The 20,306-nt window shown below is 43.5% G+C and overlaps 1 protein-coding gene across 1 annotated transcript in view; it reads right to left on the bottom strand.

The window, feature by feature from the left end:
* The window catches only part of LOC113577541 (potassium voltage-gated channel subfamily H member 7), a 41,687-nt gene extending 25,223 nt beyond the window's left edge, over positions 1–16,464 (bottom strand). Inside the window, exons 1-3 of the mRNA XM_027010251.2 lie at positions 16,100–16,464; positions 14,475–14,705; positions 82–237 (exon numbers count right to left, since the gene is read on the bottom strand). Coding sequence (XP_026866052.2) covers positions 82–237; positions 14,475–14,705; positions 16,100–16,175 — 463 coding nt within the window. The 5' untranslated portion in view covers positions 16,176–16,464. The remainder of the gene's footprint in view (positions 1–81; positions 238–14,474; positions 14,706–16,099) is intronic.
* Between the last annotated feature and the right edge of the window lie 3,842 nt (positions 16,465–20,306).

Here is a 20,306-nt window from a genome sequence, read left to right as displayed (position 1 = left end):
AAGGGCTTAAATGAGAGTGTGAAAAACAGCTTGGTAGAGGTGTGAAAAATGGCCTGAATGAGTGCTGGGAGCTGGACTCACTGTATTCTGATTGGGCAGGAGGGGTGAGGTTGAGTCTCTCCAGCGAATCGCTGCTGCCTTCGTCTAGCACGTAGTCAAAGTTGAGGATGAACATCATCACCACACCCTCCTCGTTCTTCACCGGGATAATGTGCGTATTGCAGAGGAACTCTGAACCTGGAGAGTGAGTGAGAGAGAGAGAGAGAGAGAGAGAGAGAGAGAGAGATGGGGCATGAAGACATCTGTCATTCTTCAGGCCTTACTCCATCCTGCTCATTCCTCTCTAATTAATTTAACTCCCTTATAACCTCCCATCTGCTGCTTTAATTGGTATGAGTCCACTAATGAATATGAGTCTACATGTCTAACAAGGAGAGGAGAGTAGAGGAGAGGAGAGGAGAAGAGAGGAGGAAATAAACTTGCACTCTCCAACTAACATCCCAGTATTATAACCAATCCATAATTCAGTGCTTACTAATATAGAAAACATTGTACTTCTTACATGTCTATAACATTTTAATCTTACCTGGCATGCTGTATAATAATACCACTATAACAAAGACAGTGTAACAGTCTTTTATATCACTAAGGTTATCAGTACTGTCAGAGGCAGTGCTCTGAACATGCCTGATAATCAGTGGAGGACAGACGTAAACCGTGATGGTGGGTGGTGAGTGTGTTTCAGAGATAAAAGACGTGAGGACAGGCAGGACAGAGGTCGTGATTGTCCCTGGGCTCCTTTCTGTGGGTATCATGCTCCAATCGGTGGCTGAGCTCGGTCACCCCAGAGCGCTGCACGCTCGGCCCCATGTAAAGATGAAAAGACGAAAAGCAAACGGGGCCAAAGATCACCATGAATCTGTCCTGTCCGACATTAATGTCCCCATTTTCGTCGCCGTCTGTTCGGAGTCCAATCCTAGCCCTATTGTTCATTCACTGGGCCCTCTCCCTCTGTCCGTTTAGAGATGAGGGGTGTCCATTAGCAAAAAGCACCCCTGACGGTCACTCCTGATGAGGAGATATCTGGAACCCAGCAGGACTCATAAAGCACTCAGGTGCCTGGGACAGGAAAGGAATGATTAGACTCCACTCTTGCAGAATCTCTGAGCAGGGGGGTTGGGGGTATTATGAAGCATAGACAAATTTGTCCATGACTTATTATAGCAACTTAGATTACATTATAAATCAAACTCGGGGTGCTTAATAATGCAGTCGTGGGGATAGCTGAGGTCACTGTATGTCAAATGGATACATTAACATACCTTATAACACTACAACATCTTCTTTGAGGATTTTGCTGGTGAATATGCTTCAGGGCAGTAGAATAAAGTTGATTTAATTGGTCTGAGCAGGCGTTCATCTAATAGCAGTGGCCCTTTCGCCTATACCCATAATTCCATAAAAGAAAAGCCCAACACCAAACTGAAACGCAAGCAACACAGCTAGTCTTTTTAAGACTGATGACAGCACTGAATATCGGTGCAGTGTGGACAGGAACTCTACACAGGTGAACAGGAAGCATGGACTGCAGGCCTCTTCTCTATACCGCAAAAACAGGAACGATACAAGTCAAACTGACAGCACAGGGGCAGTGTATTTAAAGCTATGGGAACATGTTATGCATTCCTCTTGCCTTAGGCAGTATAGCACAGTCTCTCACTTTCACTCAATGAACTGTACTTCATATACATATGTATTGTTAAACATCATGAAATTAAAAAAGAGACCAAGTGAGATATTATTATATGATTGTATTATTGTGTCATCTTCTTCATAATAACTTAATCAATGACTCGTACAGGATCAGTTGAAAATAAGTACCATATGCCACCAAGGGTGAGAACTTCCCCATCAATATAATGGACATGCATGATGTGCACATTTATTATCAAAGCTGAGTCCTTTATTCTTCGCAGTCAACTGAAGGAATGAATTACATCCGTCTATATACAGTATGGAGGGCTTCACTGTAACTGATATGAACAGACCAGATGCGAGTGCTGCCCCAGAACAATGAGCACTGCCCAGAAAAGAGGATCCAGTGAACCACACTAACTTTTGGAACGCTGCCCTGGCAGTGGGGACTGTCTGGTAGCGCTTCCTGGGCCTACTGCTTGCCTGCTTCTCTCTGTTCCCGTGTCCTTTGAGGAGATCGACGGATGGGCTAAGCGCTGGCAGATGAAAGGAAAGTGGCGTCTCCCCGGTCGTGGCTGCCCAGGCTCGCGGGCTCACGGCCCCCGCACACTACCGACTCCGCCTCTTTCTTCATTAGCAGCGCGCTGGCTATGGGACTAAATATAACCAGCTCCTGTTGGAGCACCTCGTCTGTGACAGCCTTTAATGGGTCTGTGATCTGGAGGGAGCTTGTTACATACACTTTACATACCGAACACTTTACATACTGAACTACAAAGTACAGCTTAAGATTGCTACAAACTTTACGAATATCACTTTGAGTGCCATGCTGTATGAGACGATGCCATTAAAATCTTGGCCAAATTCCATGACAGACTGTAGAATATCATTTACGTTCAAGTACGATCCCAGTTCGATTACAATTAGGCTGCTCTAAAGAGACTCCTACAATGTAGGAATATAAAATCCTCCTTTATCCACATGCATCACAGCAGTAGTCAGATTCTGTCATCCAAAATGTTGGCGCTGTCAACAGTAAGGCTAGAGCAATCTGCTTTGGACCACAAAACTGGCCGATAAGAAGATCAAATGAAGTGAACAAATCAAATGAAGTGTACTAGGATTACAGATTTTTAGCTCACAAGCAAACAACTTTTAGAATGTGCAGTTTTGGTCTGTGACAGACTGGGAGATTGTCATTACACAGCACATGTGTACTGGAGCACAGCCCTGCGTACTGGAGACTGCAGATTTCACTGTTTTAAACTCTGAACATTAGCGACAGACTTCTTCAAGCTAACTGGAGACCTGTTTAAGCTACCATTAACAGAATAGGATGTGCTAGTAATCAAAACTAAAGAAGAAAGGAATTCAGCCTTACAGAGTACAATTTTAAATATTTATGGTGAAAAAATTCCACCATTATGTTTCACAGCAATTATACTTATTGCTAACATTAAAATACTTCGTTCTGTCATTAATAATTTAAACAAGGATGATGTCTGTCTGCACCAGCCTGGTCTTTACAAAGGTTTTGGCCATATTTTAGCTTCATAAAACCTACTGAGTGGCATCACTAGCGAAGCACTTAAATCCTACAATTTAAGTTGCATTGGATGAGGGTCATATTGCCCTAAATAATAATGATCTTTCTCTGTTAACAGCAGACCATCAAGAAAAGATGTGAGTCAAAGGTTTTGGAAGTTCTTCAGGGCCTCCAACAAGCACACCATACTCTCAAAGCACCACTGCTACCTAGTTCATCATGAGAAGATCATCATGAGAAGATCATCCAGAAACACAATCATCTAGGAGCTATCACACGGCCACGCACCGAATGAGGATTGTGAGATAAGGGTTGCTGACAATGAGTGGTGTATAACTGGGATCAGATATCACACATACTACTCTTGCAACATGCTGTGATAAGAGACACCTTGGAGGTGATGGATCAGATACACGAGAATTTCATCTCGAGTGTCTTCGCATAGGTGAAGATTAGAACGACTCAGGCCTGATAACGGCTTTGGAGTAAATGAAGTCACATCACTGAGGTGACTGTGGTGGTCCTGACTGCAGTCCACCTTCTACTTTACGTCTTCTGTGTAGCAGTGCTTACTTCACAAGATTGCCGTTAAGTAGTGTGAATTTTCTTAAGTTTTAATTGAAAATTCAACTTATTTTGCTTTTGAGTATAATGTTTCTATAGATGTTTTGTCACATTTCATTACATTTAAAAAAAACTCTCTTCTGGGTTTTGCATAAACTATTGAATTAATGAATTCTGTTGGAAATTCTTTTTTTAGTTTGATGCAAATTAATAATTAAGAAGTCATAATATGTAATCAGATTAAACAATTAAATATTAGTCATTTATGCAGAGTGAAGACTTCAAACAATAATGTGATGAACCTACAACAGTTGCCTAATTCTCTATTCCTCTATCTGTCTCTCTTTAAATTCCTCTGAAATGAAAATGAGCAGAAGGGATTTCATTTATTTTCACAGACTGACTGTTGTTACAAAGTCATCTTGAGGCAGAGAAAAGTTAACATGCTGTGGGAATAAAACATAATAAAACATTAATATGTACTGTAGATCTACATTATTAGTTAGTTGCAATGCTGGTAGTAAGATACTATAAAAGTAGGTGTTTTGTGAAATATTGTGTATAGTGACTTTCATCTACCTCATCTATTCCTGGTAAGTCTTCTTATTCACATAATATAACAAATGTTCAGAATTCATCAAAAATCACATGCCTGTTGTTTAACAATATAATTTTTCCGCTACATTGTTATATCACAATTACAACATGCAGCAGTTCATTACAACATACACTGATACCTCTTCTTAAATTACATATAATAAACACATCGAAGAATATACATTTGTATCACTCATAATTTTGCAAGAAACCTTTTGTCTTTTCATTTTATAGATTGCAGTGCAGTCTGAGATTTTCTCTACATGATATTCCTGCCATGATTAACTCACATAAGCGCACATGAGGACATGCACACACACACTATATATATATATATATATATATATATATATATGTATTTTTTTTTTATTTTTATTTTTTTTTATTTTATTTTTTTTCCAACACATAGATAATTCTTCCTCTGTACGATTTATACCATATATATAAGGTACTTGACTTGTAATTGGAAGGTTGCTGGTTCAAGCCCCACCACTGCCAAGCTGCCACTGTTGGGTCTCTGAGCAAGGCCCTTGACCCTCAGTTGCTCCAATTGTACTCAATCATAATTGTAAGTCGCTTTGGATAAAAGCATCATCTAAATGCTGTAAATGTATATATATAGTTATACTGTCAGAATGTGAACTGCCCTGAACTGTATCACACCACCAGAATGAAGTTACAAGAAAAACTACAAGAGAAAACACTGTTCTGTTTCAGCCAATTAACAAAACCTAAAGCAGAGCACTAAAGAATTATTCATTATTTTCTGAGAGGTTTTGTTTAAGGGGTCAGCTACAGTAATTTACCTGCAAATTGCCCGGCCACATTTAAAACGTTCAGAGAGGGCACCCTTGTTAAATACTTAATGTACTCACCATAGAGCTTACAGGAGTACAGTTAACCCCTGCTATGCTCCGTCAGCAGGGTTAACACTTTAAAGTAGAATCAATCGAAAGGTGATGAAACTATCTTAATCTTTAACTAGGGCTTGTAGAATTATCCACTGTATATCCCAGCAATCAAGCTGAAGGGTTGAGACCCCAGTCTGAAACTCAGAAAGCTTTTCCAGTGTCAGGGATACAGTGTGATACCGTGAACCACCATGCACATCATCCAGCTAGACTACACTACACTACACTACACTACACCCACTTCTGTTCTTCTACTCGAGTCACATTTCACACAATGTGTCAGTCAAAATGGGGGTAATTCCTGGGCCTAGAGTGTTCATTACACACTGTATCTATTTCATAGTCATATCTCCCTTGGAATCTTCCCTTCTCTAATGTACAAATGCACACGAACACACAAACACACACACACACACACACACACACACACAAACACACACACACACACACACACACACACACACACACACACACACACACACACACACACACACACACACACACAGTATATTAGGTTTTGCAGTTTCCCTCATCTCTACCCGGGACTGACAGAATGTCAAACATACAGGTCACAGGGGGATGCAAATCTTATCGACTCTCATTTTTCTCCTCGAATAGCCCTACCCTGTCGGGCCATTTAGCATTGTGTACATCACTTTGAACAGCCTTTCCCCCCTGAACAAGTGCCTGCCTGTCAGAAGGCTTTTCTCTCTTTTCACTGTAAAAGCTGCCCAGGGGTCAGAGAGCAAGTGAGAGCCTTCTCATCTTCTCAAGTGAGAATGCCTCACCAAGATCCCAACCTGTCCTCTCATCCTAATCCTGGAATAATTCACCAAGATCCTAACCTGTCTTCTTATTCTAGTGCTGGAATAATTCACCAAGATCCCAACCTGTCCTCTCATCCTAATCCTAGAATAATTCACCAAGATCCTAAGATGTCTTCTCATTCTAGTGCTGGAATACGTCATCATGATCCTAACTGTCTTTCTCTCCCATTATGAATGATCTTACTACTAGGGCCTAAACTCTGAATTAATTCCATGGTAAATTAAGAGAAGTAAAGGAGGTTGGGATTAATTCCGCTGTGTCGGTCCATCATCTCATTTTATACTACACAACACTGCCCTGCTTATACTGTACATGATTGCCTATCTCATGCATGTTACCCTTTCATGATGATGGAAATTTAATTAGATACCTATTTCCACCATCAATAATTAAACCGTACTGAAGCCATCAATGGCCCAGTTTGGCTATTACCGGAGAAGGAAGCGTTTACTGCTTGGTCCTACACTGAATCAATTATATATTGTAATGAAATGCTGGAATTATACTGTGTTATAGTTGGGAACCCTTTGGGAGGTCCAATGGAGAGAATTATAACCACTCTAAATCGATGAAAGACACTGTGGGTTGCTTTTGAAGCAGTATCTGTCCAAATGTACAATTCAAGATACAAGGGTAGCAGGACAGGAAAGGACACAGTGAAGGACACAGTGTGGTGTATCTTATCGGCTTACCTTGCCTGAGGAAATTAGTTCCACCTCACCCACAGGCTACAGTGAAACGGGTTATGACCTATGTCTGTCTGGGTCCCAAATGGATTTCATTGGACATTTAGTCCACTCTGTAGGGTGTATACAATTAGCTCACCACTGTGTCAAATTCTGCAGCAATGCCAGGCGCAAAGAGTGTCACAACACCTGACAAAAACAAATCAAGTGTAATGGGTACCTGACATTCCACGGGTAATGAGGCAGCATGACGTGGGCGAAACCACACCAATGTAGAACTACAAACTGCAGCTGTACTAAGCCACCGAGTATATTAAAGGCCACTGGTAAACTCAGAACACAAAGAGACTAAAGACTTGGACCAAAATTGATTTAGGTTTGTTGAATTACGTGACCGTCATGATTCCCCAAGACTCTCTGACACCAACGGGAATAAATGAGATGGCTCAGAATACTGAGAGTCCATAATTAAAAAGGTGATTGTTTAGAGGGCTTCTGTGCATTTTCCACCCTTCTGCAACATCAACACTGCAACACTCATACAATTATTGTAACACCATTGTTCTTGTAAGAATGAAAGCTTGCCTTTCTACGTCAGTGTAGTCCTGTGTGTGAAGGTACATCTGATTTAATGCAGTTTGATTTCTAATTTTATCTGACAATACATAGCAGGGCATATGCAGACATGTAATCTTCAATAGTAGTCAAATCCACTCTATTACTGTCAAGGGTGTTATAATGGACTATGGACAGAGCACTAAAACGTGTTATGCTTTAATTACCTGTGCTATCTTAAGTGCAGTCTTTATTGGAGTACAAATCGAGTCATTATAAGGTGCCAATGCAATTACCTCAGAAAACAGCATAATCACACACCATTTTGTTTAAAAGGAGGGATCAGAAATTTTCCAGTAATCTACAGGTCTTTGCAGAGCTTGTGTAATTTCGGCCAATATGCTGAAAGAGCCTTGCTCATTTGCTTCAAATGCTAGCGATTGATTTTCTGCGCCCCCGGGGAGGAAAGATTGTGCTTCATTTGCTGTGAGCGCTACAGGCATTTGAAGGCATAAGGGCTAAAAATAGCCCCGGTGTAGCCGTGCCTTCAGGAAAGGCTGTGCTCAAGTCATTATGACGAGGAAGGATGGATCTCTGTTTGAGTCTCCGCCACACAAAGCCATATCAGTCAGCAGAGAAGCAATCAGCGCATAATGACTCAGGCAAAAGGTTGCAGCTATAGGCTTTACCAGTGCCTCTTTCTGCGTGTAATTCAATTTAGCAGGGGCATTTTAATGTTGCATCAGCAAAGAGACATAATGAAATAGAACATCGTGGACACAGGCTTTGTTCAAGGCAGCTGAATTCTGAATGAATGAATTTTATGAGAGGACTCCGACTGAAAAGTACACTTAACTTAATCTCCAGCAGATGGTGGCTTTAAACCTGTTCCTTTGAATGCTATGGAGATAATGCATCAGCATTACAATGCACTGCGAATGCAGTATAGGTCACAAAGCCATGTCTGCACGCAAGACATCAAAGACAATCTGCAGGTCAACAAAGGCCTGACTAGTTCATATTACATTGTATTAACCGGGAAACAGGACCAAATGCAACAAAGTAAGAACAAATCTCACGAACTAACCGACAAATGTTGCTTTCCAATGATGAACACAAAGCATGGGAGTGTCCCATCCACAAGTAACCCTCCTACAGCAACACTAATGACATAACAAATTCTGAAGGTAAAGACAAAAAGTAAACCTCTCTAATCAAATGTTTCTTTATTAGGCATGACAGTTGCATGTATGCAAGTGGGTGGAGGAACTCTCAGCGGGCTCCTACCAGACGTGCTAGTCGTCACTGCGCCTCTAGACGTCTCTCTGATCCATTCTGACAGGGTTAGCGTCGCAGGGCTGCTCGGCTGCAGCTATCACACACCCATTCTGAATGTTGACCAATCAGAGCTTAGTGATGCAGGGAGGGGTGGATGGGGGTGGGTGGAGAGGGACTAACCCTTTGTTTGCAGTCTGAAGGCCACGTGGCTCACTCTAGCCTCGACGAGGGGTTGTCGCAAGCCAGTCGCTGCGGCCTACTTCCATCTTTAATTAGCGTCGCTTGAAGTCACTGCGTAGATTACGGAGTGACATGTAGGAGCGCCTCCCTATGCCCACTGTTTGAATACGCAGATGGCAGGGCCTAACCTTGATCAGTGGCATTTCCTGTGAGGGGTGATGCATCACGTTTTGAGAGGAACTCTATTTTTCTATCATTTTCAACAGATTTTAGAATTCCCACATCTTGGTAGTTTCACGCCCCTGGATTTGGTTCATTACAGTGCTTGAGTCAGATTAGAAGCCCTTTCTCTGCCAGCTGACTGGAACGAGTGAGGAGTGAAAGAAAGAGAAAGGGATGTGAGCTGGCTCCGGCAGAACTAGTGGAACAGATGGCTAAGACACCTCTCGATGGCTTTCAGTAGGTTGGCCCTGAGCTGGCCAGCACTGGTATGGCAATGTTTTGGATAGGTGTGTGTCCTTGATGAGCTATCACTTCCTGCCCATCTGCCATTCAGGTCCTGTTACAGTTACTGATCATGGCAAACCCATGTCATGAATCTCAACTAGAGGAAGGAGCAAAAGAATTCTGATGAGCTGCAAATTCATTCCATTCTGTTTTGTTATGCAAATGTGGCAAAAAAAAAGGCTTCCAGGAAAATGATTCCTCCTGAATTGTTGGTTTTCTCAACCCCCCACCCCCACCCCACCCCCCAACTCCCATCCTCCATCAACCATCCTCCAATTACATGGCACATGCAGCAATCAGAAGCTCAGAAAACCCTAAGCTTGTAAAGTAGTGCTGCAGTGGAGAGCCGAAGTGAAATATGAAGCCAGAGAACATCTGATATCACCACTGTAATATTTAACCACAGGCTGTACGTATTGGGGTATTTTAAGGTGATGTTAACGATTTTGATAAATTCACATTAGAGGTCTCTTGAAAGGGGCAGACCCTGCAAATGAATGGATATGATGTGTCAATCTCTGGTAGAAATCAACAGACCACATGCCTCACTTTTGAACACTAATGATCCCTATAGCAGAGTATGAGACAGCAGGTGCTTTACCAGTCTGTGGACCACCTAACCATCACCATCCATCATCCACCTACATACTACTAACCATAACCAACCATCATCTACCTACACACTCCTAACCATCACCAACCATCATCCACCTACAGACTACTAACTACTAACAATAAACAAATCTTTTCCATCAGTCAGCTTTCCTGACAAACATCTTGTATTTTCAAACACAAATATGCATGTTTATTTGTGAGGACTATTTTTAAAAGTTACAGCAGGGGTTGGAGGCTTAGAAAGAATTCCAAGCCAAGACATACTTGCTGCAACATCAAATGAAAAAGAATTGCAAATGGCTTTGTGATGACAGTGGTTGCTTGTCATGTGTGTGTGTTTATAGCAGAGGTTTAGTTTCATTCCACGACAGGCAGGTGATTCCCCAAAGACACATCACCTGATCTCAGACTAAACTTGATATGGTTTTAATTACTACAGCACCCTCAGTGTGATCCCGTCTGACTTCACTCCTAAACAGGACTGACCCAATCACACTGCTTTTTACAACAGCAGCACATGTAACCATAGAGGCTGCACTACATGAATAAATCAGGTCATCTTTTCAGAAGCAGCCACCCAGAGGTATACCAACTGAACAGGTCTTCTTGGATTCACCTACTTCCCCCCGATTACCCCATGCCAGCCCTCAAAGCCACCCCATGAGCATTCACGCATGGTGGGGACTACGGGGAGCTTGACACCCTGCCTGGAACTGCAGGAACCTGTGGTAGTGAAACCCACCCTGCACCCTCATTCACCAATGTCCTCACATGTAGCTTCCCACAGCAGTGCCCCTGTTCCCAACCCATTATCCCATTAGCTCCAACATACACACGCACACACACACACACACACACACACACACACACACACACACACACACACACACACACACACGCACACAAAGATGAACACAAGACAGCTGCTACTACCAAAATTCCAAACATACACATATATACTGCACACTATGCTAAGAAAAGGAGAGAAAACACATCGATTAGTGGTGGTGAATGACAGCGGCATCAAAACAACAGCTGAAAAGCAGCCATGAGGACCGATGCTTTACATGCATGGCTTGATTTTTGAACTGATACGAGAGGAGCACAAAATGTTGTGTTTCAGAACAGACTGGATGAGTCCAGTACTCATGGCTGCGTTTAGGAGCTGGCTGGATGTGGCCAGTGCGTATGGCTGTGTTGGAGTGGGCCAGATGAGGCCAGTGAGCATGGCGTGTCCAGCATGTCCAGCGGCGTGGTGATGGAGCTGGATTGATCTGCACTCTCCCCCCTACTGCCTCCTCTCACGCTGCAGCTCCTCCTTTCTGTCACTGTCAGAAGCTGGCGTATCAGGCCGGATCAATGGGGCCATTACACTCAAGAAAACCATCAATCCACTCTCGTCTTTCGGCCTGGCTCTGCCTCATGCTGTCTGTCTCCACAGCTTCTATCTCTCTATTTCTCGCTTTCCCTCTCTGCTTGTCTCTCCATCTCCCCTGCACTTTCACTTGTGCTTTGGGCTTGCCAAACTCTCTCTCTCTGTTTCTTTCATTTTTGGCATGGATTGTATCTGAACCAGACCTGTAATTCATCATCGCTGAACCCAACACATTATGCCTCCTTGCAGAACTTTGATCATAGATTCCTTGAATTGGTAACATTCCTGTGCCAATTCCGAGGCCGTGATCTGAAATAAAAACATAGAAGACTCAATGCTGTTTGAATAGGCAGTGACATAGCAGGCTGATAATTTGTTCATTAGCAACTCTTTGTTACTGACTTTGAATCAGTATGCATTTGGTTTGCAGTGGCTTATGATATAGAAGCGTCCTGGACGTTCACCGTCATGTACCGTACTGTGTCTGGGTCTGAGAGAGCAGTGGAGTGGTTTGGGAAGTGGGGAGGGGCTCTGGGTCTCTGCTCCATGGGACCTGGGCACGACAGTGCACAGAATCTGCACATGCCCTTGCATGTAAATACTCCCCCTACACCTTTAGCAGGAGGCAGGTTGGTGTCTGTCCCCTCTCTGCGATCAAGTCCGGCACGGGGTTACGAGAAGCCATCAGCCTAAGACAGAGGTTAACACTGAAAAAGCTGCAAAAGAGAGAGTGTTTGGAAATCTGAATGGGTCTCTGTGCATCCTGGAACCCAGAAAGGGTCGTCGTGGTGATGTTCGGGTGTGCCCGTGGTACAAGAGCATGCGCAAGATTCATCGTGTTTGTACAGGCGATCAAATGCGTCCCGGGCTCATGTGGAGTGGTGTCAGGGCCCGAAGGTGTAACGAGTCCATTAGGGCAGCTCAGGAGCTGACAACTCCGTATGCCGCGCACTGTTGATGTGTCACTGGAGCCAATTACAGACGCACATCTTACTCCGTACCGCCCGGCCCAGCCCTGGGACGGCCACAAAAACTCCCACCCTCCCTCCCTCTCACTGCGGGGTCAGGACAGCTTGGTAGCATTAGCAACAGAGCAGTGCAGGCCCGGGGAGGCTGCGAAGGCTCACCTGCCTTATAAGACCTTTACAGTGAGAAACAAGGAGCTCATAGTCGGCCATTGATTTTACTCTCACAGTGGCACAGGGGCTGCAAATCGATTAGCAGGAAGCTATTTGTATCCTCATTAAAATGGTGTTCAGGAGGCCAGGGGTGACTTGCAGAGACTTTTAGACTGGCTTCTCCCATGGAAATCGCCCTCCCTAAAACAATCCATCTGCATCTACAGCTCCAAACCCAGTCACTTTACCCAACCACACACCAGGGTGCAATGATCCTGCCTCTGCTATGGGCTGGATACATAAGGCTGTGACACGCTGAGAGAGAGAGCCTTATGCCTCACATGAGACAATTTACGGCATGGTTTAGCACTTTGCAGCAGGCTTTAGTGTTGAGCTGTTACTTAAGAACCACAGGGAGCTTCCAAAAACACATAAAGCCCATGTAAGGCACAAAGACTCCATATGTCATCTGATATGTTTCCATAAATATGCTGCATAAATTTGTTGAGCACTTGCCCATCTGTCTTCATTGGAGTTACTCATTCCAAAATGTAATTACTGAATGTCCTTATCCATAATTCGTATCTTTGTTATGAATAGCCACTGTAAGATGCCCAGACATAATGCCTTCCCAATTGACATATATTACTCCCAAATACATCGGTGATGTCTTATAAGCCACAAGGAATGTTGTGTTGCATTCTTTACTCAGTAAGTTTCCATAATAGTAGCAATAATGGCAGAATAATGAAGCACGGGCTCGTTTTTTTTTTACTGATGTGGAGGCTACTTATTAAATGATGAAGATGGAAGATTGCTGCTTATTAAAACCCATAACTGGGGGTGATGGCTGCTGAATTGTAGCGTAATCTCCTTCCTGTCTCTCCGGCAGGTGCTGTTAAATTGCAGTGTTCAGCTGGGAGGTGCGCTACCTGCCAGAGCCAGCGATTACACCTCCACTGTTATGCAATGTCTGTTTTATTCTTCAGACAGAGATCATTGTTAGAGCTTCTCCTGTTTTCTCTCTCTCTCTCTCTCTCTCTCTCTCTCTCTCTCTCTCTCTCTCTGAAACGTTCCCTTAGCACCGTACCTCATAATTTATAAAAACACCGGAGGCCTGCATACAGTAACCTGCCCAGGGAGTAGTTAATGCATGAAGTATTAAAGAGATCAGCTCTCACTACAGTTGTCGGCGTGTGTCCGGAAGGTCGAAAACACAGAGTTGCACAATGTAGTGCAAGGGAGCACAAGGAGGAGAGTGCAGTTAACTAGTCTGATGAATAATGCACTGGGTTCAAATTACCACGACCGTTCCAAACCACCTCAACCATGTTATCTGTGCCGCCGTGCGGCATCTATGAGCAGCGTCCAGAGCCTCCAGACCACTCGCAACACAGTACGCATTGGTTAATCAATATTTTAGTAGATTGGTAACAGAAGCAATAGCTCATCAATAATGCCACTTCCATGTCAGCTCCGCATTTGTTTATGACAGCGGTGGGTGGTGGGGGGTCCTCACAAAGACTCTCGGAAAACTGATGTGGCTGTGAGTTATCTTTAACCCAGCATGCTTGGCCAGACAAGCATGCTGTCAAGCATGCTGGGGCTAAAATTGGTCCAAGGGGCTTTTGGCATATGAGTGGACGCCCTGCGTGCTTCACCGCACAAAACAGCAGAAATCAGTCGGCCTCGCTGCAAAATGACACGTTTCCGAACTGGGGATAGAGGAGCCGGGAGAGGAAGGGACAGAGCGCACAAATTTAGCCGAGCCATAAGAGGCTACAGACGCTACAGACGTGCCAAGGTTACAGTCCCAGGCTCTCCGTCCCCCTTTCATTTCATTCACGGAACACGGTGACGATATCACATTACAGCTGAAAGAGGGTCTTGTTAGTGATACATTCTTTTCTGTGGCCCCTTTTTCTCTTTTACTCTCATCTTTCCTGCCTGGGGAAGTCACAGGACATCCCCCGAGAGGAAGGATGGGTCCCAGACTCAGGGGGACCTGTGGCGACTCACCGTCTTTGCGATGGTATGCGATCTCCACCTTGCGTTCCTCCGAGCCCAGCAGAGCCTGCGCAACCTGGGCAACAGCCTGCCTCTTGGTCCCCTCGCCATGGAGGAAGTCGCATGTGCAAGGCTTCTGCATGACGTCTGGCCGGGAGAAGCCCGTCATCTCACAGAACCCATCGTTACAGTAGATGATCGCACAGTTTTGCACACGTGCGTTCGCTATGATGAACTTCTTGTCTGCAGAGGAACCAGAAAATGAAAGGTCACTTCTATGTCATTTTTTTTTTGGTTTCCTGCTGATTACTTCTTCTGAAGAGTTTTAAAGAACTTCCATGTGTTTTTGTATAAATTGTGACCTGTAGTAATGATCTCTGAGGACAAAAATTGTTCATTTATCAAAGTTACTTTATTTGAGTTTAGAGGAACCCATGTAAACCCATGTAAAGGAACCCTACTGATACAGGACCATGTTAAACATACACTCAAAGCATTTCCAGACATATCTTTCTTGAAAGAGTGAAATAGCAAGAGACGGAGAGAAAGGGAGAGAGAAAGCTTACATTGGATGGGTTATGATCAATTTTTAATTAAAAATGTATCACTGGAGTAAATGATATGTTTCAGAGACCAGAGCAGAGGTAATAGCATATGACAGCTGTCAAGCATATTAGTGTAATTTATATAATGTCCATGACATTAAATATTCTTAGAATAACCTTCCAGATGATTCTGATGTATTATTAGCTGTATTATTACATATATTTTATTGTACATCTATCCTTTTAAGTGCTGGGGCGAGTGTTCTACAGAAATAAAATAAAATCTACAGAATTCTCAAGTACAAGTATGTTTTTTCTCTCTCAATTTCAGTAAAGAAATAAATGGTTTTTAAAAATGCACTGTTTGTTATTTATTTGCAGTGGGGAGGTGAAATAACTACTCAGAAATACCACTACATTCAAATGGCCAGCAAAGCACCATCTAATCTTTATTAAAACATACTTTCAGACATGTTGACAAATGTTGGAAAGAAATGTGTCATTTTTTGCTAATAAATATTCACTAGGCAAAACGCTGGGGCTCCTGTTACAAATTGGGTGCTTAACGCTCTTTATCTACACCACGTAGGGAAATCGCATCAAAACATAAATCATGTAAATGGCAGTCGTCAACTCACACTACCATCTGTTCGCACTACTTTTACATAACTTCTGACCATAGTTAGACAGTTGAACTATCACGATATGAAAACAAACGCAGAAATATGAGGCTGCTAGTCCTGTTCCTAGTCTTACGGCAACCGATGGCCATTGTCTTCTTTGTTTATTTGTCCCGCATTTTTTTAAAGTCAGGATGCATATATTATATTGTACAGCATCTGCTGGCGCCTGCATTGCAAAATGATTCAGAATCCACCACAGATCCGTTCAATGCTTGTTTATTTTAACTCATTGTTACATTTTATGGTGTGCTGACAGATTTTCCTTTCATATAACGAAACTAGCGAGGCGCAAGCGTCTCGAACTCATCCTATTTCCATAAGGTGCACTTTTCAAACTGGCAGGTCTCAATTTGTCATGCAGTCTGGCTTGTTAAATTTTTACAGAACATTATTTTATTGCAATACTCACTCTGCCCCTCGAATTTCCGTATTATTATTCCCAGAAATGTATTCTGTGGCGCGACGTGACCTCTTCGCACAGGCATGATTAAAAATCTTCAGTTGGTCCTAAAAAGTTAACGTCGAATGTTATCCCTTCTGAAAAAGAGCATGCTCGTTTCGCGCAATCTCTCCACTTTTCATTTGCTTGTTCTTTGTGTTACTTCAGCATTAAGCGGCTGCATAGCGTATCCTCGGCTGAACTCTTCGCCGACACCGAGAACAATCGTGGAGCATAACGCAGCTTAGTTTTGGTTTGAAGACCATCGCTTTTCTCAGATGGATAAAGTCCCTCCGTGCTGAGCGCGACTGGAAGACGACAGATCATCTGGCGGCGCTCAGTATACTGAGCTTTGCCACCTCCAGCGAGACTAAGCCTGTAGTTAAAGGAAGCTTGGGTTCACGGCGCACATCTCGTCGTTAATACGTAGGGGTGGGTCAGTGGTCGCTCTCATGACACGACACGTGGCCGTTTTCCACCGAGCAACACAAGTATTGCCTACGGACGGCAAAGCAGCACACCTTGTGGCACATTAAACAAAAACCCCAAAGTGCGGAGATATGGAGAGCAGCACAGGGGTTATCACGGCATCGGCATTGGAGCGAAACGTTTGGTGATCTGTCCATGGTCCTGATCTTTCAGCGTTTGAGCGTTCATGTCGCCGCTACAGGCTTATGCGCGGGTCAGACCTACATTCTCTGAACCTTTAATGCTCGTAGGTCGAGTCGACACGGTGCATATTTAGTGAATGGGTTGTTTTGTAGGAATTAATCCATATATGCCCCGCCGGCAGCTCATCTCCGTCGCTGCTACTGCTGCTGTTACAGCGCTTAAAAACATGCAAATGTGTGCAGAGTAGGAGGTCTAACTGACTGTAACATCTGTCCCAGTATTTCAAAGAGACTCAGCAACCATCTGTTCCATTCAAATAAAAATGGACTGAATGAAAGAGGATGCAGACAACAGCCATCTTTACCGTAGGATCTTGTTCCTCCTGTTTTGGCTGCTAATAACACTTCTAGTTTGCTTGGATGTTAACAGATACATCACAAATCTGTATGGGAATAAACTCCAATATTATGAATTTAAAAAGTGCATATATGGGAGAAGTGTTCAAGTGACTTTTAAAATGTAAATTATACCTCAAGACTGTGTGTACTGTATTATGACAAAACATGGCAGCATAACTGAACTCTTGATATTTTAGTTACGTCTGGAGCTCACCCCACCTACTGAACGTGCAACCTTTTACCTTTCCGTAATCATCATTTGCATGACATACATTTTGATGGAGACTTGAAACCAACCTAAGAACATGATCTGAAAGGTTTGCTCTTTACTGCCCTGTAGCTTTACTAGGTGCTCTCTTGAACACGTTTGCTATTCTTCACTGCATCAGCAGACACTGGAGAGAGCTCAGTAGGATATGGTGCTGGTGTTACACTGAGTTAATGGAAACAGCTGTTCTACCAGCCAAACCTCTTAGCACACATGGAAGGAGAAAAGCGCACATAGAGGCCTCCCTGATGAGCTGAGAGGGAGCTCCTGCTCTGAGCTCTATAACTGAGCTGCCACTCATGTTAATTTGAGAGAGAAGAGTTCTTTTTAGAGGTTTGGGAGCCTGTAATTTTCTCCTAACGTGAGATGAGACTTGAGAAAATGAATGATGGCCCCATGTGCCCTCAGAGGACTAGAAGAAAGAGAAAGATAGAAAATTTGGGTATGTTTAACTCCAACTGACAATAAAGGTGGATATGTCAGTGTAACTCTCTCTTTTTCTTTCTCTCTTTCTTTCTTGTGAGGTCTCTCAGCAGTATGGGTCCTGCTCTGTGTGTTGATGCAGTTGTCTTTAGTATTGGTCGTGGACTGGTATGTGTGTTCATGCTGGTCTTTTAGTGTGGGTCTTGCAGGTTCATGCAGGTATTTCAGTACATATATGTTCATGCAGGTATTTCAGGACAGTTTAATTTGTGTGCTCTTATTAAATCACACTCTGGCACTGGGGCCACTGCTGCATTTGATCAATTGCTCTCTCTCTCTCTCTCTCTCTCTCTCTCTCTCTCTCTCTCACGCGCACACACACACACACACACACACACACACACACACACACACACACACACACACACACACACACATATACCGTATGGAATGCTATAGAGAGACACTAATGAGCATAGTTTATGCACACTTCTTGTTGTATACAGATAGCATATACTCAGAGCCTGTAGAGGAGATTCACCAGAGAGCATAATAGCTACAGACAAGGCCAGAATCTCACCTGTCCTACTCCTCTCTGAGCTTTCTTTAAGCAAAAAGCATCCAAACACAAAATAAACATGCAACAATGGATAGGCCAAAGACCGAGTGAAAATATGCTTTTTTTTTTTTTTTTACATTAGTAGTCCTTAAAAATGCCTGTGTAAGGCACTGTAGTCAGGACATGCTTTCTGGAGATTCGGAGGGGGATATTAAACCGACTCAGGTAGCTGGGTCACCCTTGAGACTCTTGCTGGAGGAAAGCTGCATTAGAGACAGAGAGGTGTCACAGGTGGAGAGGGGAAGCTGTTGAGACAACCAGGCTGAGAGGGAGAGCCCTGAAGTGTTATGAAGTGATCTTTCTACTGCAGACACTCACCACATACCCATTTGTTACAGCTCAGGGAGTAATCAGCACAAACCCTTCCTAATAAAACCAATCAATGAATAACACAAAGGGAACCCTCAGGATGCTAACACAGAATGCTCAGCAACTGAAATGACAGCTTTGCATTTTTATAAACATTCATCAGTATAAGTGATTGACCTATGGAGGCATTATTTGTTCATATAAAAATGCATTTCCTTTCATTTTGTGATGTTTTTTTGGCAGTATGTCTGCCAAAGCACTCGTTGCCAGGGAAATAGGATGGCTACCAAATGCTGTGGGGTGAAATCATGTTTGATAAGCTACTGAAGTGGTGTCCACTCCATCTTACCCTGGAATCCCCCCTGCTGGATTCCTGCTGGGCAGAACAGTGAATGAGCAGCGTTCTCCAGCAATACAACTCTGGCATCCATCCCAATATCGCAGTGTTTGACAGCTGAATGCAACACCTCAGTGGCAGGGTTGCATTGCTACATAGATCTAAGAATTTCCATAACAAACCAGCAGCCTCCCTCTCTCCCTCTCCCTCACACACACACACACACACACACACACACACACACACACACACACACACACACCATGTTTCTACATGGTGAATTGTCTTAGGGCAGTCTGACTGATCTGACTCCAAACTGCCATCTGGGCTGTAAATAACAGCAGTTAGAGCATCACTGAGGCTCCTGGACTGCATCCCAAATGCTCCCTTTGATGAACAAGCGTTGCATATGGTTTTGCTGCCTATGTCATCAAACAATGCTCATATTGACTCCATAAATATTTTAAGCCAGTGTATTTAAAAATACATGCAGAAGGCACACGACACGGTGACAGGGTGCGGTTTTCCACCAACCAACTTTGCACTGAGCGACAGACGGACGGAGGCAGAGAGGAGCTGGTGGATGTTCTCCTGGACTGTGAAGCACTTCTGCCCCTTTATCTCTCCCTTAATCTGTACGAATGTGAAGCAGTTCCTCGAGCAGTGAGAAGAGCACCTAATCCCAGGTTGATGGCAGGGAACACGCAACCAAGCTAAATGCACAAGGCCTCGTCTCTCCTCTCGCATGCTAGTTCATGTTTGAAATTCCAATTTAGTAATCACAAGAATAAAAAGTCTTGTACAAAAATGTAATGTAACCAACAGTCCTTTGAGTCCAACTGAACTGCATGTTAGGTTCCGAAACAAACACCTGGAAAGAACACTGCCTGTTAGGCTCCGAAACAAACACCTGGAAAGAACACTGCATGTTAGGCCTAGAAACAAACACCTGGAAAGAACATTGCATGTTAGGCCTAGAAACAAACACCTGGAAAGAACACTACGTTAGGCCTTGAAACAAACACCTGGAAAGAACATTGCATGTTAGGCCTAGAAACAAACACCTGGAAAGAACACTGCATGTTAGGACTAGAAACAAACACCTGGAAAGAACACTGCATGTTAGGCCTAGAAACAAACACCTGGAAAGAACATTGCATATTAGGCCTAGAAACAAACACCTGGAAAGAACACTGCATGTTAGGCCTTGA

This window comes from Electrophorus electricus, chromosome 2, assembly GCF_013358815.1.
Source record: "Electrophorus electricus isolate fEleEle1 chromosome 2, fEleEle1.pri, whole genome shotgun sequence".
In the NCBI taxonomy this organism is placed as follows: domain Eukaryota; kingdom Metazoa; phylum Chordata; class Actinopteri; order Gymnotiformes; family Gymnotidae; genus Electrophorus; species Electrophorus electricus.
The sequence above is the reverse complement of the archived record's forward strand: the minus strand, read 5'-3'. Positions and strand labels throughout refer to the sequence as shown.